This window comes from Odocoileus virginianus, chromosome 7, assembly GCF_023699985.2.
Source record: "Odocoileus virginianus isolate 20LAN1187 ecotype Illinois chromosome 7, Ovbor_1.2, whole genome shotgun sequence".
NCBI classification, from domain to species: domain Eukaryota; kingdom Metazoa; phylum Chordata; class Mammalia; order Artiodactyla; family Cervidae; genus Odocoileus; species Odocoileus virginianus.
The window spans coordinates 38,946,903-38,970,320 of record NC_069680.1 but is presented as its reverse complement, the minus strand read 5'-3'; the positions used below and the strand labels follow the sequence as shown (position 1 = coordinate 38,970,320).

Here is a 23,418-nt window from a genome sequence, read left to right as displayed (position 1 = left end):
CATATGTGAAATAGATCGCCAGTCCAGGTTCAATGCATGAGACAGGGTGCTCAGGGACAGTGCACTGGGATGACCCTGAGGGATGGGATGGGGAGGAAGGTGGGAGGGGGTTTTCAGGATGGGAGACACATGTACACCCACGGCTGATTCATGTAAATGTATGGCAAAACCCACCACAATATTGCAATGTAATTAGCTTCCAATTAAAATTAACTAATTAATTTTTTAATTAGACAAGAAGGGAGATAAGACAAAAAATATTCAATCTACAGTCACCCTTTTAAGGTTAAGTTTTCAATTCTACTAATTATAAAAATGTGTTAGAGAATTTTTTTCTTTTTAGTGAAGCCTGTCCCTGAACTCATCACAGAAAATAAGATCTTGCTGATACAGGCCAGTATTTCCTTTTGTGAATATATAACATGATTATATAGTCTGGGTGTCATATTTTTTAAACTACTTAGAGAATAAATGTTAACAGGTAGTTTGGTTGCAACAAACTATAATTACTAGCTAGAACTATTTCCACACAAACTTTTTAAGCTAATGAATGGCTCTCTTCTATATTTAAGAATAAAACTAATATGAAATATTAAAAAAAAAAGCCTTGCTTTTATAGTTAAATAATTAAATTTTGTAATAAGTAAATGTAATTGGCTTGAGGAACAGCTTCAGCGAACTTGCCTAGCATTGCCCCAGGAGTATTTACTTCGAATCAGGTCAAATGCATTGTTTTTTTAGAAATTAATAAAAATTAAAACTATTATGGCTTTAATCAGGGATTTCCTGGTTGCTCAACTGTTAAAGGACCTACCTGCAATACAGGAGTCCCTGTTTTGATTCCTGGGTTGGGAAGATCCCCTGAAGAAAGCACATGCTACCCATTCTAGTAGTCTTGGGCTTCCCTGGTGGCTCAGATCTGGGTTTGATCCCTGGGCTGGGAAGATCCCCTGGAGAACGGCATGGCAACTTACTCCAGTATTCTTGCCTGGAGAATCCCCATAGACAGAGGAGCCTGGTGAGTTACAGTTGATGGGGTCACAAAGAATCAGATATGACTGAGTGACTAAGCACAGCACGTGGCATTAGTCTTAGTAATGTGCAATTCAGAAGTACAAAACAACTAAAAAAAAGATCATTATAAACTTTGTCACTAAAAATTTTTATCATTTGGTTCAGTTCAATTCAGTCACTCAGTCGTGTCCAATACTTTGTGACCCCATGGACTGCAGCACTTCCAGGCTTCCCTGTCCATCACCAACTCCTGGAGCTGGCTCAAATTCAAGTCCATTGAGTCGGTGATGCCATCGAACCATCTCATGCCCTGTCATCCCCTTCTCCTCCTGCCTTCAATCTTTCCCAGCATCAGGGTCTTTTCCAATATGTCATTATTCGCAGCAGGTGGCCAAAGTATTGAAACTTCAGCATTGTCCTTCCAATGAATATTCAGGACTGATTTCCTCTAGGATTGACTGGTTTGATCTCCTTGCAGCCCAAGGGACTCTCAAGAGTCTTCACCAACACCACAGTCCAAAAGCATCAGTTCTTTGGCACTCAGTTTTTTTATGGTTCAATTATCACATCCAAACATGACTACTGGAAAAACCATAGTTCTGACTATATGGAACTTGCTGGCAAAGTAATGTCTCTGCTTTTTAATATTTATCATTTCAATTATTACATATTATTTAATACCTGATCATATTAAAATTTAATACATAGCACAGTATAGTATTGTACAAAATTCACTAATTATATTTTTTAAAATAGCCCATTGAGCTTAGGAGTTACACATTTTTATAGCTATGAGATAATGAGATATAAACATTCAAATTACCGTTTATGCAATAAAAATTTACCAAATATTTATTCCTTTATTTTAAATTGCACTAGAAATAGAGTGATCTTTCTTTACTCTTACATATTTCCAATAAGTTGATATTTCTTTCAGTTGAATACATTAGTTAATCATATTTATTATTTTTTAAAGTAAATGAATCTATTAAAACACACTTAAATTGAAATAAATATTCTTCATCATTGTTTTCTATTTTGGTTTATGATAACATAGTATGTAAATTATACTTTATTTTTACATGTATGTATTTATAACTATAATAAGAGAGGTATTATTGGACCTTCAATATTGAAGAAAGTGCTATATTTTCACAAAAGAAATCTTAATCTTTAAAATTTTTAGTGCTATGCTTTTCTCTGTGCTCTTTTAACCTGCCATAGTTGTTTAGGAAACATACTCAAATTGTGGGTTCAAGTGTATAAGATGAATTATCATTGTTTAGGTCACCATCAAGAAACAAAAGTCTTAGATAGTCACTCGAAAGTGAAAGTTGCTCACTTTTATCTGACTCTTTGATACCCCATGGGCTATACAGTCCATGGAATTCTCCAGGCCAGAATACTGGAATGGGTAGCCTTTCCTTTCTCCAGGAGATCTTCCCAACCCAGGGATTGAACTCAGGTCTCCCACATTGCGGGCAGATTCTTTACCAGCTGAGCCATAAAGGAAGCCCAAGAGTATTGGAGTGGGTAGCTTATCCCTTCTCCAGCAGATCTTCCTGACCCAGGAAATGAACCTGGGTCTCCTGCATTGCAGGTGGATTTTTTAACCAACTGGGATATGAGGGAAGCCCTCATAAGATATCCACTTAGTGGAACCTATTTAATTTTATTTTTTAATTCAATAGCTATATATTTATGTAACATCCTTAGAGTACAGATATTTTAATCTCGTGCAGTGAAATATATTTTGCTGTTTCAAGACATGTTTTGTCATTTACCAGGAGACTATAAAATGGACTTTGAAAGTGTTAGTCTTTCTGTCATGTCAAACTCTTTGCAATGCCATGGACTATAACTCACAAGGCTCCTCTATCCATGGACTTCTCCAAGCAAGCATACTGGAGTGAGTAGTCATTCCTTTCTCCTGGGGATCTTCCTAACTCCAGGATCGAACTCAGATCCTCCCCCATTGCAAGCAGATTTTTACCACCTGAGCCACCAGGGAAGCTCTAAGAATACTAGAGTGGTCAGCCAGTTCCTTCTCTTAGGGAATCTTCCCAATCCAGGGATTGAACCCAGGTTTCTCACACTGTGGGCAAATTCTTTACCATCTGAGGCACTAAGATACAACATAATCTATGAAACATTAGTGCATAATCTCATAGTATATGTAATATTACATAGAAAATAAGACTATTTAAGCAATTTTGTAATTTTTCCATATTTATCCAGCCATTTTGAAACGACATTAATAAAGGCAAGAAATTTAGACAGAACTAACCAAGACATAAACATTAATTTAAGAGTAAAGTGATGAGATTGTCTGTGAAGATTCTCAACAGGCAGTGGTGACAAAGATAGAGTTTCCTATCATTATACCTCTTGGAGCACTCTGAAGGGTAAATACAATGAGTTTCTTTAAAAAATAATGGAAACTGAGGACACGTAAGAAACATAGCAGAACAGCTTGTTTTAAACCTCTTCATTTAACTTCACAGCTATTTCTATAAATCCAGCAGACCTCATTATCTGAGCAAGCATTACTTCAGATAACCATAATTTTTAAAGACTAATGAGGTGCCTCTTGAGAAATCTGTATTCAGGTCAGGAAGCAACAGTTACAACTGGACATGGAACAACCAACTGGTTCCAAACAGGGAAAGGAGTAAGTCAAGGCTGTATACTGTCACCCTGCTTATTTAATTTTTATGCAGAGTACCTCATGAGAAACTCTGGGCTGGATGAAGCACAAACTGGAATTAAGATTGCTGGAAGAAATATCAATAACCTCAGATATGCAAATGACACCCCCTTATGGCAGAAAGCAAAGAAGAACTAAAGAGCCTCTTGATGAAAGTGAAAGAGGAGAGTGAAAAAGTTGGCTTAAAGCTCAACATTCAGAAAACTAAGATTATGGCATCTGGTTCCATCACTTCATGGCAAATAGATGGGGAAACAGTGAAAACAGTGATAGACTTTTATATTTTGGGGGGCTCCAAAATCACTGCAGATGGTGATTGCAGCCATGAAATTAAAAGATGTTTGCTCCTTGGGAAAAAGTTATGACTAGCCTAGATAGCATATTAAAAAGCAGAGACATTACTTTGCCAACAAATATTCATTTAGTCATAGCTATGGTTTTTCCAGTAGTTGTGTATGGATGTGAGAGTTGGACTATAAAAAAAGCTGAGCCCTGAAGAATTGATTTTTTTGAACTGTGGTGTTGGGTAAGACTCTTGAGAGTCCATTGAACTGCAAAGAGATCCAATCAGTCCATCCTGAAGGAGATCAGTCCTGGCTATTCATTGGAAGGACTGATGCTGAAGCTGAAACTCCAATACTTTGGCCACCTGATGTGAAGAACTGACTCATTGGAAAAGACCCTGATGCTGGAAAAGATTGGAGGCGGGAGGAGAAGGGGATGACAGAGGATGAGATGGCTGGATGACATCACTGACTCAATGGACATGAGTTTGAGTAAACTCTGGGAGTTGGTCATGGACAGGGAGGCCTGATGTGTAGCAGTCCACGGGGTCGCAAAGAGTCGGACATGACTGAGCCACTGAACTGAACTGAATGAAGTGCTAGCACAGCAATCCCTCTTAATCCCAACTCTGTTCACCAAAATATCCTTTGATACTTCTATTGAATTTTCAAATGAATGAAACTCACTTTTAGAGAGATACATATGCCTAAATAAAATGTTCAAAATAAGGATCATGATATGACTGGGAACTTAATCATTCAAGTGCTGAAAACCTTAACTTGGCATCAGGGAGATGACAGAAATCAACTGCAGTTTAGAACAAATCCCAAAGGACTTTTTATTTGCCATTAGATAAAAAGTATTTAACACAATACAGGATAGAAATGGTAAAGACCTAACAGAAGTATACTAGATTAAGAAGAAGTGGCAAGAATACATGGAAGAATTACACAAAAGGATCTTAATGACCTGTATAACCATGAAGGTATGTATAGTCATTCACCTAGAGCTAGATGAGGAAATTCAAGTGTGGCTTAGGAAGCATTACTATGAACAAAGTTAGAGGAGGTGAAGGAATTCCAGATGAGTTATTTCAAATCCTAAAAGATGATGCTATTAAAATATTGCATTCAATATGTCACTAAATTTGGGAAACTCAGCAGTGGCCACATGACTGGAAAAGATTGAGTATTCATTCTAATTCCAAAGAAAGGAAATGCCAAAGAATGCTCAAACTATTGCACGATTGCACTCATTTCACATGCTAGCAAGATAATGCTCAAAATCCATCAAGCTAGGCTTTAGCAGTACATGAATCGAGAAATTCCAGATGTACAAGCTGGGTTTAGAAAAGGCAGAGGAACCAGAAATAAAATTGCCAACATCTGTTGTATCATAGAGAAAGCAAGGAAATTCCAGAAAAGCAGCTATTTCTGTCTCTTTGACTATGCTGAAGCCTTTGACTGTGTGGATCATAGCAAACTGTTGAAAATTCTTAAAGAGATGGAAATGCCAGACCATCTTACCTGACTCCTGAGAAACCTGTATGCAGGTCAAGAAGCAACAGTTAGAACCACACATGGAAAAATGGACTGGTTCAAAACTGGGAAACAAGTACATCAAGAATGTATACTGTCACCCTTATTATTTAACTTCTATGCAGAGTACATCATGCAAAATGACTCACAAGTAGGAATCAAGACTAAAATAACAGATGATACCACTCTAATGACAGAAAGTGAAGAGGAACTGAAGAGCCTCTTATGACAGTGAAAGAGACAGTTAAAAAGATAGCTTAAAACCAGCATTCAAAAAGCCAAGATCTTGGCATCTGGTTCCATTACTTCATGGCAAATAGATCCGGAGAAAGTGGAAACAATGGCGGATTTTATTTTCTTTGACTCCAGAATCACTGTGGATGGTTGACTACAGCCATGAAATTAACAGACACTTTGCTCCTTGGAAGAAAATCTATGAAAAACCTAGCAGGGTATTAAAAATCAGAGACATCACTTTGCCGACAAATGTCCATATAGTCAAATCTATATTTTTTCTAGTTTTGTATGGATGTGAGAATTGGACCATAAAGAAGGCTGAGCACCAAAGAATTGATGCTTTCAAGTTGTGGTGCTGGCAAAGACTCTTGAGAGTCTCTTGGACAGTGAGGAGATCAAACCTGTCAATCCTAAAGAAAATCAACTCTGAATATTCATTGGAAGAACTGAAGCTAAAGCTGAAACTCCAATACTTTGGCCACCTGATGCAAAGAGCCAACTCACTGGAAAAGATTCTGATGCTGGGAAAGATTGAGATCAGGAGGAGGGGGTGACAGAGAATGAGATGGTTTGTTGACATCACCAACTCAATGGACATGAGTTCGAGCATACTCTGCGAGGTAGTAATGGAGAGGGAAGCTTGATGTGCTGCAGTCCATGGGGTCACAAAAAGTTGGAGGTGACTTAGTGACCAAACCAAGAACCTCCAGATATACAAGTTGGATTTAGAAAAGGCAGAGGAATGAGAGGTTAAATTGCCACCATACATTGGATCATAGAAAAAGCAAGAAAGTTCCAGAAAAACTTCAATCTTACTTCTCAGCCTCTGTCCTATTCTGTGTTACTTCCTCTAATTATATCTAATACAGTCTGTTGTTGTATCAATCCTTTAAAATAAAGACACAATCCTCTGGATTTTCCTAATAAATTAATACTCATGCGATATATATTAATAGAATATAGACATTCTCTTACACCAGCTATACTAAACAATGTGCTAAATCAGAGTTACACACTCAAACTAATGTTGAACAAGATTGATATTTCTGAGTATACTATGGGTAATTGCAAGAATCATAGCTACATGGGTAATTTTCTATATGGTTTAGAGGACCTCTAGGAATTTACTTATCTCAGCATGTGGCTAAATTGTTGGCAAGTTTTTAGTTTAAGACCCACCAGTATCTGTTCATAGATACTTACCCATAACTACTCACATCCATCTCTCATGATCATAGACCAATAATGAGAGAGACAGACAGGCTTTTGTACTCATGGGACTTATGTTCAGTCAGATGGGGGAGACAAAAGGTATGTAGATAGATATAATTTATTTACTAATGTTTCTGATAAGAGCTACAAAAGAGAAACATAAGCATTACCAAATGAAGGTTCTAGAACTGGAGCACAGACCTTCAGGTTTATAATCATGTGGATTTTATACTTCACTGTGTAGGTTCCTCATGTACCTTAAAATGTATTTTGATTTATAAACTGGCAATGACTTATTGGAAAAGACCCTGATGCTGGGAGGGATTGGGGGCAAGAGGAGAAGGGGACGACAGAGGATGAGATGACTGGATGGCATCACCGACTCAATGGACATGAGTTTGAGTAAACTCTGGGAGTTGGTGATGGACAGGGAGGCCTGGTATGCTGTGATTCATGGGGTCGCAAAGAGTCGGATATGACTGAGCAACTGAACTGAACTGAACTGAGTGATTGTGTTATATGTGGAGTCCAATCTGTCAGGTAATTTGAGTGTTAAAATGACAAACTAAAATTTATGTGTCAAGATCTTGGACATTTTATCTTAAACTCCAAAAGATAAAAGTAGGCATGTATTGTTCTGAAGTGATATAAATTAATGATGTCTATTTAAGCAAAATACCTTGCTAATTTGGGGTAAGAAACTTAAAATATGTATACATTTTTTTGTGGGGATTGTAAACACCCTATTAGCATGGTGTTTTATGAAAATGTTATTCTCAAATTTTACAGTGTCATTAGTGACACCATAATTACTTCATGAGTCCAGATACTGACATCCGAAAGTTTACACATGATGAGTATGTAAGCATTGTATCAAGCCAGAGACAAAGTTAGGCATATCTGCATCACCCTGAAAGCAAGGATGAGGAGGAGGAAATATTAACATCTATGTGACTAGCATTGGCTAAGTGTTTTCATTCTTTATTAAATCTGGGTAATAATCCAGTGAAATGGTTTTATTATTCTTATGTGAAAATAAGTTAAAGAAGAAACTGCAGTATAATGTCATTTTTCCTAGTTACACACAGATGCCAACACTAGTGACAGTATTCGATAGCTTTGAGGGACTCTGTGGATGTCTGCCAACCCTAATTGCCCTCAGGAAGGACTTGATTTATGACATCTATGAATGAATGAATGAATGGATTTGTTTGCTCATGTTTGATTGGCTTCTTTCCAAATATGATTTGAGATAGTATGTGACTTATTTAAATATTGTATGACTTTCCAACTTTGTGATGCTATTTTATCTGACAAATTTGACATGTGTAGAAGTCAATAAATATTAATATGGGACTACACTACTGAAATAGTTATTTTATTCAGTACATACATAGTTATATGGTGCTACAGTGATATTCTGATGAGGCAATTTTTCTAGATGATGGCAATATGACAGACAAAAATCCTGTTGTGATCATGCTTACATTATAATTTTTACATTAAAAAGTAATGTATTTATGCAGATTGACAAAATTAATATATAAAATAAATATAAATTTATGTAAAAAATAAAACCTTAAGATATAAATTCCTTTTATCACTCAATATATTTTTATTTTTTTGTTTTCATTCTTTCAGTAAGTGCTAAACATAATGTCTTGACTTTATGGTCATAAGAAGGTAATTAATTATTACAGAAGGTAATTGCAGATCTGTACAAAACATGTTCTAAACTTGCAAACATAAGGAATTTTAATAAGACTATAATGGACTGAACTAATTAAGTCCTCAATATCAGGGGATATCTTGAATTAGTCATTTTTCTTAAATACATAATTATCAAGCAATTACTTACTCAGATCCACATAATTTTCTCATAATAAAAGCAATCACATTATGCCAGGGAATATTAAACCTATTATTATCATTACACAGAAATATTAAGTAATTTGTTTTCAAGTACATAAAGATTTTCCTCCCTGATGTGATTTCCAAAGTTCTTTTTGCCAGTGTCTTTGAAAGAAACTAATCTGATTTATTTTGTAAGAGTGCAATTCACAAAATCTCCCAAGTATGATTTACCATGAGGGATTACTGTAAAATGGTTTATATTGTTTTTGCAGCAATAGAAAGCTAGGCTTTTTGTTGTTGTTGTGAAGTGAATCTTAACTGCCTGCTAAGGTATCTTTAAAAGAGACTAACAAAAACTACAGGTCAAACTCTCCATGTAATCACTGAAAAGATCATGTGCTTTTCTTTTTCCCTCTCTCCTTCCCTGATTTTTAACACCTGGAGTGATTACTATGTTTTGACAACATAGTGAGTCAACAATATTTTAGGCAAATTCCTTATGCCAGATGTCACTGATCTAATGTAAATGTCTATGCATAATTCAGTTCCTGAAGATATGGTATTTAACAGAGTCATTAAAGATCCCAAGAAATGTTTGCTACCAGATTATTTACAACTAACTCTTTTAGGAAACATGTTTTTCAAAGGTAAACAGATTAAATCCCTAAATACATCAATAACAAATAATAATTTTTAAAAAAACTTTGTAAAATTTCTTTATATAGGTAAGTCTTTATAATTTTTTTAAAGATAATAGTGGGCACACATTCAAATTTCCTTATAAAAATCAACTCGCAAAACCAAAGGAACATAAAAACAGGGGTAAACTCAAGATAGAGTTAGTAATTTGTGATCTTGTTTCCTCTATTTTGAAACCATCTCACTTTTCTAATCATGATGTAAGAAATCTTGGAACTATTTTCATGCCTTCAGATTCCATAGGATCTGACTCAAATTTACCTCTCCAGTCTCTTGACAAAATTGCTCTTTTTTGTTTTTTGAAACCTATATTTTGTTTTTCTGCTTTGGGGCATAAATTTTCTTCCATGGTTCTTTGCCTTGGAAACACTTCATTATCTTTCAGACCTCAGGTCTGAACCATTTCTTCCAGAACTCTCCTTGATGATTTAGGTTTTACAGCACCCTAAAGATTTATTTCTTAGAACTTTTCTAAGTTTGTCATTTCTATATACTTGATTGATTTTCGATTAATTGCTGTCTCTTTAAGTTTGCAATTCTAAGGCTAGAAAACATTACAATTTCAATCCTTAATACCTCATGTGACAGCTTTAAATAATACTGGATACACACACATATTGAACAATATCTCTTTTGTTTGGACTACAGGGATAAAGATTTAAGTTTAACATAATGCATAGTTTATCAAACATTTTTATTAATGGATCCACTGGTAATATTTACATCTCATTTCTTTATCTCATTTCATATTCACACTTAGATTCTACCTCGTTTTTCTGTCAAAATCAACCAGTGTAAGTGTCTTAACTACACTGTTGTGGTATCACTGCTCAGTAATATGCACTATTTTCTGCTCCATTGACTTTAGGCTTGGCCATGTGACTTGCTTTGGTCAGTGGAATGTGAGCTACTGTGACACACAAGAAGTTTTACCTGTGACCAGGTGCTTTGGTAAGTTCTCTTGTGGTCCCGTCCCTCACTGTGTGAAGAGCAGACATACTTAGTCATGGATCCCTGAAGAGGGATGCATGTCATGTCAAATTGACAGGAATCCAACCCAATCATCAGCCCAAAGTCAAGGTCGGCCAGCCAATCCCTAAGTTTATCAAAACCCATTAATAAAATCCTAATTTTTAATGGTGAACTAGTGATATTTTAGTATTGTTAACTATGCATATTTTGATAGGAAAACCTAGTTGATGCTATTGTATGCATTTTTGTCTTCTATTTTTTTTTTTTTTTAACTGTATCATCTGCAGTGCAGGAGACACAGGAGATGAAAGTTTGATCCCTGGGTTGTAAAGACCATCTGTTAGAGGAGGGAGGGGCAACTCACTCTAGTATCCTTCAATATTCTTGCCTCAAAAATTGCATGAACAGGGGAGCCTGGTGGGCTATAGTCCATAGGGTTGCAAAGAGTTGGACATGACTAATAGTATCAGCATCAGCATAATTTTATTTTTCTATTTTCTTTGAGTATTAGGCTCTTACATTCCAATCTTGTTGTTATATGTTCATAAAATCCTGTCATGGTAGAAGTTCACAGGATAACTCCCACTTCTATGTACAAATCTAAAAACAACTGAAGTCAGAATCTTGAAAAGATATTTCCACTACCATGTTCATTGCAGCATTATTCTCAATAGCCAAGAAAAGGGAATAACCTAACTGTTCATCAGTGGATGAGTGGATAAAGAAAAAGTGGCACACACATACAATAGAACATGAGGCAGCCTTAAAAAAGAATAAAGTTCTGCAGTTTGTGACAACATGGATGAACCCTCACAATATTCCTCTAAGATAAATAAGCCAGTCACAGAATGACCAATACTACATGATTCCACATAGATGAGATATTCAAAATAGTTAAGCTGGGAAAAGCAATGAACAAAATTATGGTTGCTTGGAGAAAGGGAGGAGTGAAGAGTTGCTGTTAAAAGTGTATAAAGCCTCAGTTACACTATTTCTATCTCATTTTATAAATGTAAAAACTAGGGGACAGAGTGACTAAGCAAACTGTCCAGGACCATAAGAACAGTAAGTAGCTCCAGAAGTTGAAACCAACCAGAGGGTTCTTCCTCCAGAATCCATAATATTGAAGTCATGTAAATCTTTCTTGGACTATGTACATAAGTTTTCAGATTGAAAGCAGCTATCATATATCAGAAATAATCAATATAGGGCAAGGAATATCTAAATATATACTAACGAAAAATTTTTAAGCTCTGGAATCAAGAGTCTCATAAACAGAAACAAACAAAAAACCTTAAAAAATGTTTAAAACTTTAATATACCCACACACTGCTAAAATGTTAGAAATCAGAAAATATTAGAAAAGACTATGTATGGTTTTTGTTGCTGCTCAGTCACTCAGTTGTGTCCAACTCTTTGGGACCCCATGGACTGCAGCATGCCAGGCTTCCCTGTCCTTCAACAATTCCCAGAGCTCACTTAAACTCATGTACATTGAGTTGGTGATGCAATCCAACCATCTTGTCCTCTGTCGTCCCCTTCTCCTCCTGCTTTCAACCTTTCCCAACATCAGGGTCTTTTCCAATGGGCCAGTTCTTCACATCAGGTGGCCAAAGTATTGGAGCTTCAGCTTCAGCATCAGTCCTTCCAATGACTATTTGGGGTTGATTTTCTTTAGGATTGACAGATTTGATCTCCTTGCAGTTCAAGGGACTCAAGAGTCTTCTCCAACACCACAGTTCGAAAGCATTGATTTTTTGATGCGAAGCCTTCTTTATGGTCCAACGCTCACATCCATGGGGTTGCAAAGAGTCGGACATGGCTGAGCGACTTTCACTCACTCCCTCACTCACATCCATACATGACTACAGGAAAAACCATACCTTTGACTATATGGATCTTTGTTGGCAAAGTAATGACTCTGCTTTTTAATATGCTGCCTAGGTTTATCATAGTTTTTCTTCCAAGGAGCTAATGTCTTTTAATTTTGAGCCCAAAATTCTAATAATTTGTCAAGTTGTATGTTCTTTCTATAAGCAAAATAATTTTATACCTAGAAAAACTCACATAACATATATCTTTCTAAAAAAGCTAAAGACATATATGAGTAAACCAAGAGATGCAATAAAATGAAGAACTTAAAAATGGTTAAGTCAGAGTATAAAAACTTGGCATACATCATATATAGGCTTAAATACATAAATATGTATAAATATTTATAAGTATGTCCAGGAACTATAACATAAATTCCATAGATCATTTCTATGGAGAGTGTGCATAAGAAATTCAAAGAAAAATATAAAAATAAACTATAAAACTATATAACTATAAAAATATCAAAAAATAAACTATAAAAATAAACTTTTGATAGTCTCAAAAACAAACAGAAAAAATTGATCTCTATATAAATGTCACACTCCAATGTAACTCAGACACATGCAAATTAAAATGTGAGCAAGCTGTAGGAGAGAGAGGCCAATTTACCATGAAAGTTACTCATGAGTTTCTAATCAAAAGAACTAAGGTCCTTCACTTAGCTTGACTGCATTTTCTTTGCCCTGTCTGAAAAACAAAAACAAACAAAAACAAAACTCTTTACCATTTAATTTCCTTTTCTGCATTGAAAATTTCTTCTTGTCATTGGCACCACATCAATGGCAGATTTCTCTTTTACCTCTTAATTTTTTGTTTTGTTTTTGTTTTTCCCCCTCTGATTCTTTCCACACTTCAGCTCCCAGCCCATCCTCAAAAGGGTAGGAATAAAATCTGAGGATTTATTTCCAAGTTTCTCTTTCATGGGACTAAGCATTGTCTCTTGAAACATTTTATTTACTCTCATGGCGTCCAATTCTATTTAGGTGTCTCCTCTTCCATAATTTTTTCCCTGTGTTCGTACTTGCTTGTTTTCTATCTGTTCCATCCTGGCATCAGATCAAAGCAGCTGCAGCAACCCGATATCTGCCTCAGGACTCTTCATGGTATTGTTTACCTGTGCAAAGAATTCTTGGCCTTATCCTGCCATCTACCTCCAGCCTCTTCTTAGCACTAGGTGCTGTGCTTTCTTTAGCTTAATGAACCTATAATTCTGGAAAAGTGATGAGCCTCCTGCTGGCCCTGGCACTATGATTCTTGGGTGAGTAATAGCACCCACTGCACCACTAGTGGTGAGTAGGACTCCTCCACTAGCCACGTCCTGACAGTCCTCTCAGCTTCCGTGCTCAGGGAAGGAAATCAGACAATTTCTATCTGTAGATGACTGCATTTAGATATCTTGAAATTATTTTGAATCACTTTAATCTGCCCTAGTTCTATTTCATTATTTGCCATCTTAAATAGTTTTCTTTTCTCTCTGCCTCATTTATATTGACTAATATAACGAATATCTTTATCACTCCAGCTAAAAACTCTTGATTCACTTTTCATTGTGTTTTTATTCTGTCTATGATCTTCAACCTCCTGCCCAATCACTATTAATTCTTTCATTTCAATGACTTTTAAGTATTTCTATTTTCTCAATTTCCATTGTCCTCCTTTTTTTTTTTTTAATAATGAAATGAAAGCAATAGTTGCTAATTTATCTCCTGGTTTTCATTTATTATCTTATCCAATGAATACTACATAACACAGGACACCAGGTCACATCCACCTTCCTGTTTCTGGCATTTATTTTACATACTGTTGTTAGGGGAAGCACACTGACTGAGACCGCCCACCCTGGCCAGACACCATAGTAACAGCTCATTTACATGAGCTGTTTTATGACAGGTGGTTCTGGTAAGGAACATGGAACTCATAAGCCACCACCAACTGGAAGAGTTCAGGAAAGGTCAAAAAGAGACACCACATGTCCTACCACCTCCCAGAATCCTCGCTGGCATCCATCTAGGCTGAACAAGGTGTGCATCACCAGGAAGGACTCAGAGTCAGGATGATTAGTTAAAGACAACCTGGAAACTAACCCCATCACTATAAAACTGGAGACTGCCAGCCACTTGGCAGAGCAGTTCTCCTGGGTTCCCTTACCCTCCTGCTCTCCACCCGGGTGCCCTTTCCCAATAAGTCTCTTGCTTTGTCATCACATGTGTCTCCTCGGACAATTCATTTCCAAGTGTTGGACAAGCACCCAGTTTTGGGCCCTGGAAGGGGTCCCCCTTCCTGCAACACTGTAATGGCTCTATCTTGTGATATTCTTATTTGTTAAGTCCACCATAAATGTTTTCTCATTGAGCAGATGATTCAATAGTACTATGAAGAGTATGTTGTGCCAGGTGCATGTTTGACTGTAGGGCTACTGCTTACACATTCAAGGATGCGGAGGAATTGTAAAGTAGGTAATGAAAGGAAATAAAAGCAGAATGGCTTTGAGGATATTAAAGTCAAGAATTCAGATTATAAGAGGTTAAGATAGTCTTTCAGAGCATCTCTCCCCATTTCCTCTGGCAAGTACTTCAAAGTAAAACACATTGTTTAAGTTATAAGGGAGACTTATGTGAGCTCGAGAACTTGGGGTGTGTGTGTGTGTGTGTGCGTGTGTGCGCGCGCGCGCATCCACAGTCATTGCCAACTCTGTGAACCCATAGACTGTAGCCTGCCAGGCTTCTCTGTCCATGGAATTTTCCAAGCAAGAATACTGGAATAGGTTGCCATTTCTTACCCCAGGGGATCATGAGAGCTTCATATAGTTCAGTCAATTCCCTTGGGAACCTCCTTTGTTGCAGTGTATTGGGATCCTAATCCCCTGAGGTTTATTCTCTCTCACACACACACACACACACACACACACACAAACAGATGACACTTTTGTACAGGTTAAAAAAACCTTAATTTTTATAGATATTACTACTTATAACAAAAGAAAAATGTCTTGTTAGCCCTGGTATGCACGGCAGTTTCTTAATTAGAAGAAAAATATTTGCAATCAAAGCAGTTAAATCTAATATTGACCTCAAGTAAAGTTAAGAATATAATTGTTCTTAAAAAGAAACTAAAATGCACACGGCAGAAGAAAATTACAGGTCTTAACACACTTAGATAAGTCTTTTCTGGACACATTAATGGATATGCAGATGATACCACTCTACTGAGAAATCAAAGAGGAACTAAAGAGCCTTTTGATGAGGGTGAAAGAGGAAAATGAAAATGCTGGATTAAAACACAACATTCAAAAAATAAGATCATGGCAACCAGTCCCATCACTTCATGACACATAGATGGGGAAAAAAACGGAAACAGTGGCAGATTTTATTTTCTTGGACTCTAAAATCACTGTGGATGGTGACTGCAGCCACAAAATTAAAAGATGCTTGCCCCTTGGAAGAAAAGCTATAGCAGTATTAAACCTAGACAGTATTAAAAAAAAGGAGACATCATTTTGCTAAGTCTATGTAGTCAAAGCTATGGTTTTTCCTGTAGTATTGTACTGATGTGAGAGTTGGACCATAAAGAAGGCTGAGTGCTGAAGAATTGATTATTTTGAACTGTGGTGCTGGGAGAAGACTCCAGAGTCCCTTGGACTGCAAAGAGATCAAACCAGTCAATCCTAAAGGAAATCAATCCTGAATATGCATTGGAAGGACTGATGCTGAAGCTCCAACACTTTGGTCACCTGATGCAAAAGCCGACTCATTGAAAAAGACTCTGATGCTGGAAAATATTGAGGGCAGGATGACAAGTGGGCAACAGAGGACGAGATAGTTGGATGACATCTTTGACTCAATGGACATGAGTTTGAGTAAACTCCAGGAGATAGTGAAGGACAGGGAAGCCTTGCATGCTGCAGTCTATGGGGTCACAAAGTGTCAGACAAAACAGTGACTGAAGAACAACAGCAAGACTTTAATCATGTATAAACTGTCTCATAAACCTTTGCCTTTGTATTCATTTACAGCTTAAAATCTAATTATAACCCATTGTCATTCTAAAGATCAAGTCCCAACTGTTTCATTGTATGAGTTTTTTTCCTAATTAAGTATGTGAGACCAAAGGGACTCAGGTTAGGATACCTCATCTCAATTTTCACAAGCTGACATGCATTGTGAAAATAGTTCTTGATTATTTCCCTTACAGCTTTGCTGTGAAGGAAAAAATCCCACTGAGCTGTGTACATTCCCCTGACATGCTCCAGGGTCAGCAAGTGTGGTTAGTAAGCACTGATCTTTAAAACCAGAGTTTCCACTACATTGCTAGCAATAACCTAAATCAATAGAGCAAAACAGCACCAACCAGTATGTAGTGAGTGATGACAAACAGATCTGTAGAGATATAAATGGAAAATGATACAGAATAGCCATATTATCTGGTGATAAAAATACAATCTTATAACACTCCTAGCCGTGAATAGTTTTAACTATTGCACGCAAAGCCAGCAAGCAGCAAATCATGGATAAAGACAGTTGCTGTTTTCATTTTACTGTATGATTTCTACTAATAGATTGCAACAGAATGATTATGTGGAGGGTTAAGCATTTGGAGAAGATCACCATAATTACCTGGCATTATTTGGTGACATGATGACATTCTAAGTCACACATCATAGAAAAGAAAAACTGACCTGACCATCTTTTTTACTCTCTAGAGATCAACAAAAGTGTCCTCAAATGATTGAAAAGGATATTAAAGCCACCTGTGAAATCACTTTAAAAATAATTTCTCAGGTAGCTTGTCTAAACTCTGAAAGGATAATATGGCTCTCAAAATCTCAGCAGAAGGGAAGAATTTGCCTCACAGATGCAATTATTATCCCTTTATAAAAATACCTTCTGAAAAAATAAAAGTGTAGTGAGAACACTCACTGATTAAAGCCGGTTACTATTGAGAACTACAAGACTGTTTTACATGAAGCATATTAACTTTGTATATTGATGTCAAAACCTAAAAAAGAAGTCTTCAATACATAAATATTTCTCACATGACTATATGCAAATAAGAAAGTTTGTCAAAATCACTACTATTAAACATGATCTAAATACTGATTTACTTTAAACAAGAATGTTATAAATTCCTCAAATGTATTAAAAGGAAAGAATTGACACAACAATGAGAAGATGCTCCTCAGTGGGCTCCTCCTAACTTCTTGGAAATGAACAAAATGTATGTATTCATATTTTTCTGTGTTCACTTGCTAATGAAGGACACTATACTGTGAGACATGTACCCTGTCCACAAAGAGACTCTTGTATCATGTGGTTTGGCCCACAGCTTCAGAAAGAATAAAGATATGCAAATGAACACTACACTTTGAGTTTTGTGGTGTGACAGTTTGGAATGAGAAATCTCTGGCGAGCAGAAAGAAAAGGTTAGCAATTTTTAATATCCAAAATGATCAGTCATTCACCATACACGTCTCTGGTGAACTACATGATGTCAATGCTGTCACAAAAGCAAGACAGAAAATAAAAGTCCTAACAATTTTAATTCAAGGGAAAAAAATTCCTAGAAGACTTTTTTTTCCTCTCTGGATCACTTTAGGCTTGCACAACACGCATTTTATAATTCTTAATTTATATTCAGCAGCAATGCTCTCTCTGGCTTTAAGATCTTACCCATTTCTCCATCTGATACTTCAAAAGATTTTACAGTTGCTATTTCTAGTTTAAAATGGGTGATTCTCATTTCATTCACAAGAAACATGATGCCTTGAAAAGCATGTTGCCAACCTCTAGAGACGCAAATTATCGTTGCAGAATTGTAACGATACCTACTTATATGAGAGGGCAGAAGCAGCACTAAGCATTATATTTGCCTTTCTTCATTTAATTCTCACAGACCTCAAATGGCCATACTTGGGCCTGGAGACAAGAAGAAATTTGTCCAGGTTCAGAAATAACTAAATTTCTGAAGATCTGGCACATTTTGTCAATTGTGAAGAGCATAGAAATAACTGATTATTTATTCAACAAATGTTTCTACTAAGTACCAAACATGGTTAGCTGTGGGAAAAAACAAATTGGATTAAGTTTTGATTCTTGCCCTCAAGGACCTTACCCTCTTGTTTGGAAGAGAGATCATTAAATAAACATAGTGTTACCTATAGCTAATCACAGTCCTAAGTAGTGAAACTGACTTAAGAGCCCAGACAGATATGAAACTGAAACTATCTTCTTTTAATGAATAAATATTTATAATACTAACAGAATAGAAATACTTGGCAAGTTCATCCAAAAAATACTTATTCTGTATTTATGGCACTGATATAAAATAATAAAAGTGAAAATCAATCATAGCATTTTGAAAGATGTATAATTTTTATCGATATTTTCTAAAAAAATTCATGGAATTATCTTTTATTTCAGATTGTTGTAGATACAGCCAAATTGTAACTATGCTAATTTAAGGAACACCATTTGTAGCAATGATGGAAAATTCAATGCTGAATACTAGTCATGCCAATAGCTGAAAGTGTCTCCAGGATCAAAAACAAGTCTCATAAAATAATATATTTGCTAACTGAAAGATACATGCTCAGTATTCCAGTTGGACAAGTGGCATCCATCTTTCATCTACTGAAAAGACAGCATTAGATATTAAAAGTTAAAAAAATACTATTGGGAATACACGCCCAAGAACTTCTTTACTATGGCAGTTGAGTCTGGTAAATTTCCATAAACAGGTTTTAGGAAGTGAAAAGGAGAACTTCTTTCTATGTAAATACTTTATATAAGTAATATGACTTATTTAGAAAATAGACAACAGAACAAGACAGCTTCTTTCACATCAGCACAGTGACTGAAAGTCACACGTGACAAAAGTGAAGTAAGGATTTTGCCACCCGCACTAAGACTTTGAGGTCTGTCCCACATAGGTGAGCAGCAGGCCTACTTTTAGAATCTCATCATTAATGTCAGGAAACTTAACACTATCTTGAATTCTGTGCTAATGAAAATTTCTTAGAAATATAAGTATTTTAAGATGCTGTATTTGCTTAGGAGAGGGTTCAGGGCACTTTGCCCAAAATATGTCACTTGGGCATGTTGATTATTTTGAATTAAAGTTACTTAAGAGACAGTCAGTATAAGGAGGACACTTCTACTCTTTTGTCTCCCTGAAAGCAGGACATAAATCTCCCACGTGAAAGGTATCCTCTCTACACCAAGAGAATGAGAAATCCTCACTGCCAGAGACAGAGAATTCAAGGACGACAAGGCCATGTAAGCAAATCTCATTACTTCTTTACTAAATGACTACACCAAGCCCAAACCCATCATCTTGTCAGTTCTTCACAGATGTATTAGTACTTGGTCTAAAAGATAAAAGCTGTCTGCTCTAGTCACATCTTCAAGCATTATATTTTTATGAGCTCCTGTATGTACAAATTTAAATTTGTTTTCCTCTTGCTAATCTGTCTTATGCCAATTTAATTATTAGATCAGCCAGAAAACTTAGAGGGGAAGAAAGGAAAATTCTTCCTCCCCTACATTTACATAGTGCTTTATAGTTTCTTTGCGCAGTTCTGTTTTCCCTGTGAGATTGTCAGTTTCTGGACAGCAAAACCTGGTTAGCACAGTGATCACTATGGAGCTGGTGCTTAAAACACATATCTTGAATAGAATTGAACTGTATTCCTAATTTTAAAATATTTTGTACCTCTGACAGTTTACTTAAACAGACAAACCACAATTTCACATTCACCATCTCTCTTGGTGTGTTCAAGGCTCTGAAGTTTTGCCTATCATATTTCCCAAGATTCAATAAATCAATTTCAAGGACATTTTAATACATTTGATAAAAGGAACTTCTGAGTGAAAGGTCATTGCTTTCATGTTAACATTATTATTTCTTAAGACCTCACAGTCACAAAAGATGGTATGGCTTGTCATAACTGAAGCTGAAAAATGTTATGACTGCCATTCATATGTTATTAAATAAATAGCATTACATAAATACTGCTTATATTAGCAACACAAAACAGAAATGTTAAGTAACTAATAAAATTGAGGTCTTTTTCTATTTTCTTACTTTTCTAAAATGGTTTTATTTAATACTTTTAACATTTTTTTAGAATTTATCAGCTACTGACTTATACTACAAGTTCACCTAAGATAAAACATTCAAATCTTCATCATCCAACTATTATGAGAATAAATAATTAATACCTAAAATACTAAGTTATTTCTAGAAAGCATTTTTATACAAGTACTATTAGTTTTATATGCTATCTTCAATACATTAAGAGATGATATGAAGGAAAATTTACCTCACTTCTGCTATAATTTAACTAGAAACCCTCTATCTTGAAAGGCAATTTAGGACATCTAAGAGAATCTATGGAATATGTTCTAAAAGCAAGACAATTTTAGCTTACCAAAATTAACACATTCAATGTAATATTGTTATATGTTGATTTAGTGTTTGCTAATGAAATGTAAATAAGATGTAAAACACTTAAGGATAAAATTTATCTAGGCTAAACTAAACTTATGATGTTCCAAATAAAGAAACTGCGTTATACTTATTGCAAATGTAGATAATTCTTTCTATATTACATATTTATCATTAGTATTAGATAAACTGATAAATATTAAATATTGAATTACAGTGATTATCTAAGTTCAATAATAATCACTTGAAATATGGTCTGTACCTGTGTGTGCAACAGGCAAGAGTGCATCAAATGTGAAAGAGTGTATAGAGGGGAACACACAGATTCATTGTGCTGTCTTGGGAACTGGGTCATTTATAAGTGTTAAAATTTTCTCCCTTTAGTTCAGAGTATTAATCAGTGTCTTCAACTTACAGGAGGGTCTGCATCTTCAGCATAAACAGTCGTTATCGGTGTACCCTTGACAGCATCGGGAGCAACCATTCCTTTGTAGATTCGTTTACTAAATACTGGAGGGTAATCATTCATATCCTGTAAGAGAAAATGAAGAGTTTAGTGCTTCTGTTGAAACCAGGTTGCCTCTTCATATCACACAACCCATTTGCCACTGTCAGCCTTCCATCCTCTCAATTCCACTACCCTCACTTCAGAATGTCACACCAGAGGAAACTCATACAATATTAAGGAATATGATGCCTACCCCATTCTATCAAAGCCCACTCCACTCAAGTAAGTAAACAGCCTGTCTTACAATCCATGTGCCTCCAGAAAAAGCTTTCAGATATTGTAATGACACTTGAAATTTTCTCTAAAGATGCTTCTAATGGTATGATGTAGTTTTGAACTTTGAAAAGTAGGAACACATTTCATAAAAAATACTCTTTTGTGAGAGAGGTGTAGAAGATGGCATATATATACATATACATATGTATATATATTGTTTTGTTGTTGCTTTTAAAGAAGGCTCTTTAATGTTTCCATTGCAATTGCAAATTCTTTATGTATTTAGCATAATAGGATGATTAGAGCATTTCAAATGCAAACTGAGATATCCTTTGATGCCATTTTACATTGTTACAAACATAAAATGATTAAAAGATGTTTTCCCTATAGCACACTACAATGACACATAGGATTAGATGTTCTTAGTCAGAAATCATGTTAATTTATTTAAAGATTTTTTCAAAGTGATTTATATGTATCTTTTAAATTTTCACAATTCAGTGATATGAGTTATTCATGTTTATTCATTAAATGACATTTATGATGTTCCTCCCATTTTTATGACCCAATGCTAGGCACTGGGGATGCTGAGGTGAGTCAAAAAAACAAACAAAAAAAAGATGTTCTTAAAAAAAAAAAGATGTTCTTGAATTTGTCACTTAACTACCATTTGGCAGGTAAAATTACTGATTCTGAAGTTAGCATAGTGACATCTGCCAAACTAATCTACTGGTTTGGCAAAGCCACAAATTAATCTGGTCTCTTGAGAGCCAGGTCATTTTTTTCTCAAAAATTTAAGGTTTTATGGAGAATTGCAAATCCTTTTTTCTTAAAAATAATGCTTATTAACCTAGAGGATTTATCTTTCTCAAATTTACTTTAAAAAAATTATTATTATACCCTGCACTGTTTTGGATACTCTGACTCAAGCATGTTTGAGCTCAAAACTAAATTTGTTAGTTATTTTATTCCCCAGGTCATCCTTTTGTCACTTGATTTTTCTACACAGTCTTTGGTGTTTGTTCTGACACAAAATTTTTTTGCACAATGTAAACTGGAAATATACAAATTAGCTGATTATAAACACCCTTTTTTGCAAAGAGGCCAGGATAATTGGATGATAAACAACTGCAGTCAAATTGAGCTTGCTTTTCACAGTAGAGCTAACATCAGAGTTGTATATCTGAAAAACCCTGCAGACTCTCATAAAAGTTGGAGATGTTGAACTATAAGCAAAATAGAAATTTTCAAAAAGTACATCATTTACCTGTTTTGACATGCAGTATTCACAACCTCTACAATGAAGAAGACTTCCTTTATATATGATGAGCTTTAGACTCTGAACAAGTAAATAAACCTAGAAAGCTTTTTCTCTATAATGAGGACAGTGGAAGGTATTGATCTTCAGGTTCCAGGCATGGGGTAAATATATAAAACTTTTTCATGCACATTTCCTCCTGCTATTTTCAAGAGTGCTAACTATTCTAATGAGTGAATCTTATAACCAAAGGGATGGAACTCCTCTTGTGCCCCCTAAATCATAGTTTCTGAAGGTTAGAAAAGGAATCCAACTTTGTGATTTTTCTGTATGTGAGTTTCCCAAATCATATAAACTCAGTACGTTCCTATGAATGTTCTTCTCCTTTATTCTCCAAGGGGATATTAAAAATCTTAATGTTACAGGTATGTTTTGGATTAATTTGACTGTTACAGGGAGAAAAAATATTTTTTTTTCTCAATTATGTCAATACAGCTGCTAACAGTGCTGAGTACAGTAACATCTTTTTCTTTTTGTTGTCTTGGAAAATAGTCACCAGGTCACTTACCTCCTAACTGAACACACAGTGGAAATTTTTATA

The 23,418-nt window shown here is 35.6% G+C and overlaps 1 protein-coding gene across 7 annotated transcripts in view; it reads right to left on the bottom strand.

Moving 5' to 3' along the window:
• Positions 1–23,418, bottom strand: part of PCDH15 (protocadherin related 15) — a 1,725,758-nt gene that overhangs the window by 178,997 nt on the left and 1,523,343 nt on the right. For 6 of the 7 annotated variants that reach the window (XM_070470562.1, XM_070470566.1, XM_070470561.1 and 3 more), the window contains one exon: positions 21,251–21,367. In XM_070470562.1, coding sequence (XP_070326663.1) covers positions 21,251–21,367 — 117 coding nt within the window. Of the gene's footprint in view, positions 1–21,241; positions 21,368–23,418 lie in introns of those variants that run through there. The other variant, XM_070470567.1, reaches the window with a different exon arrangement.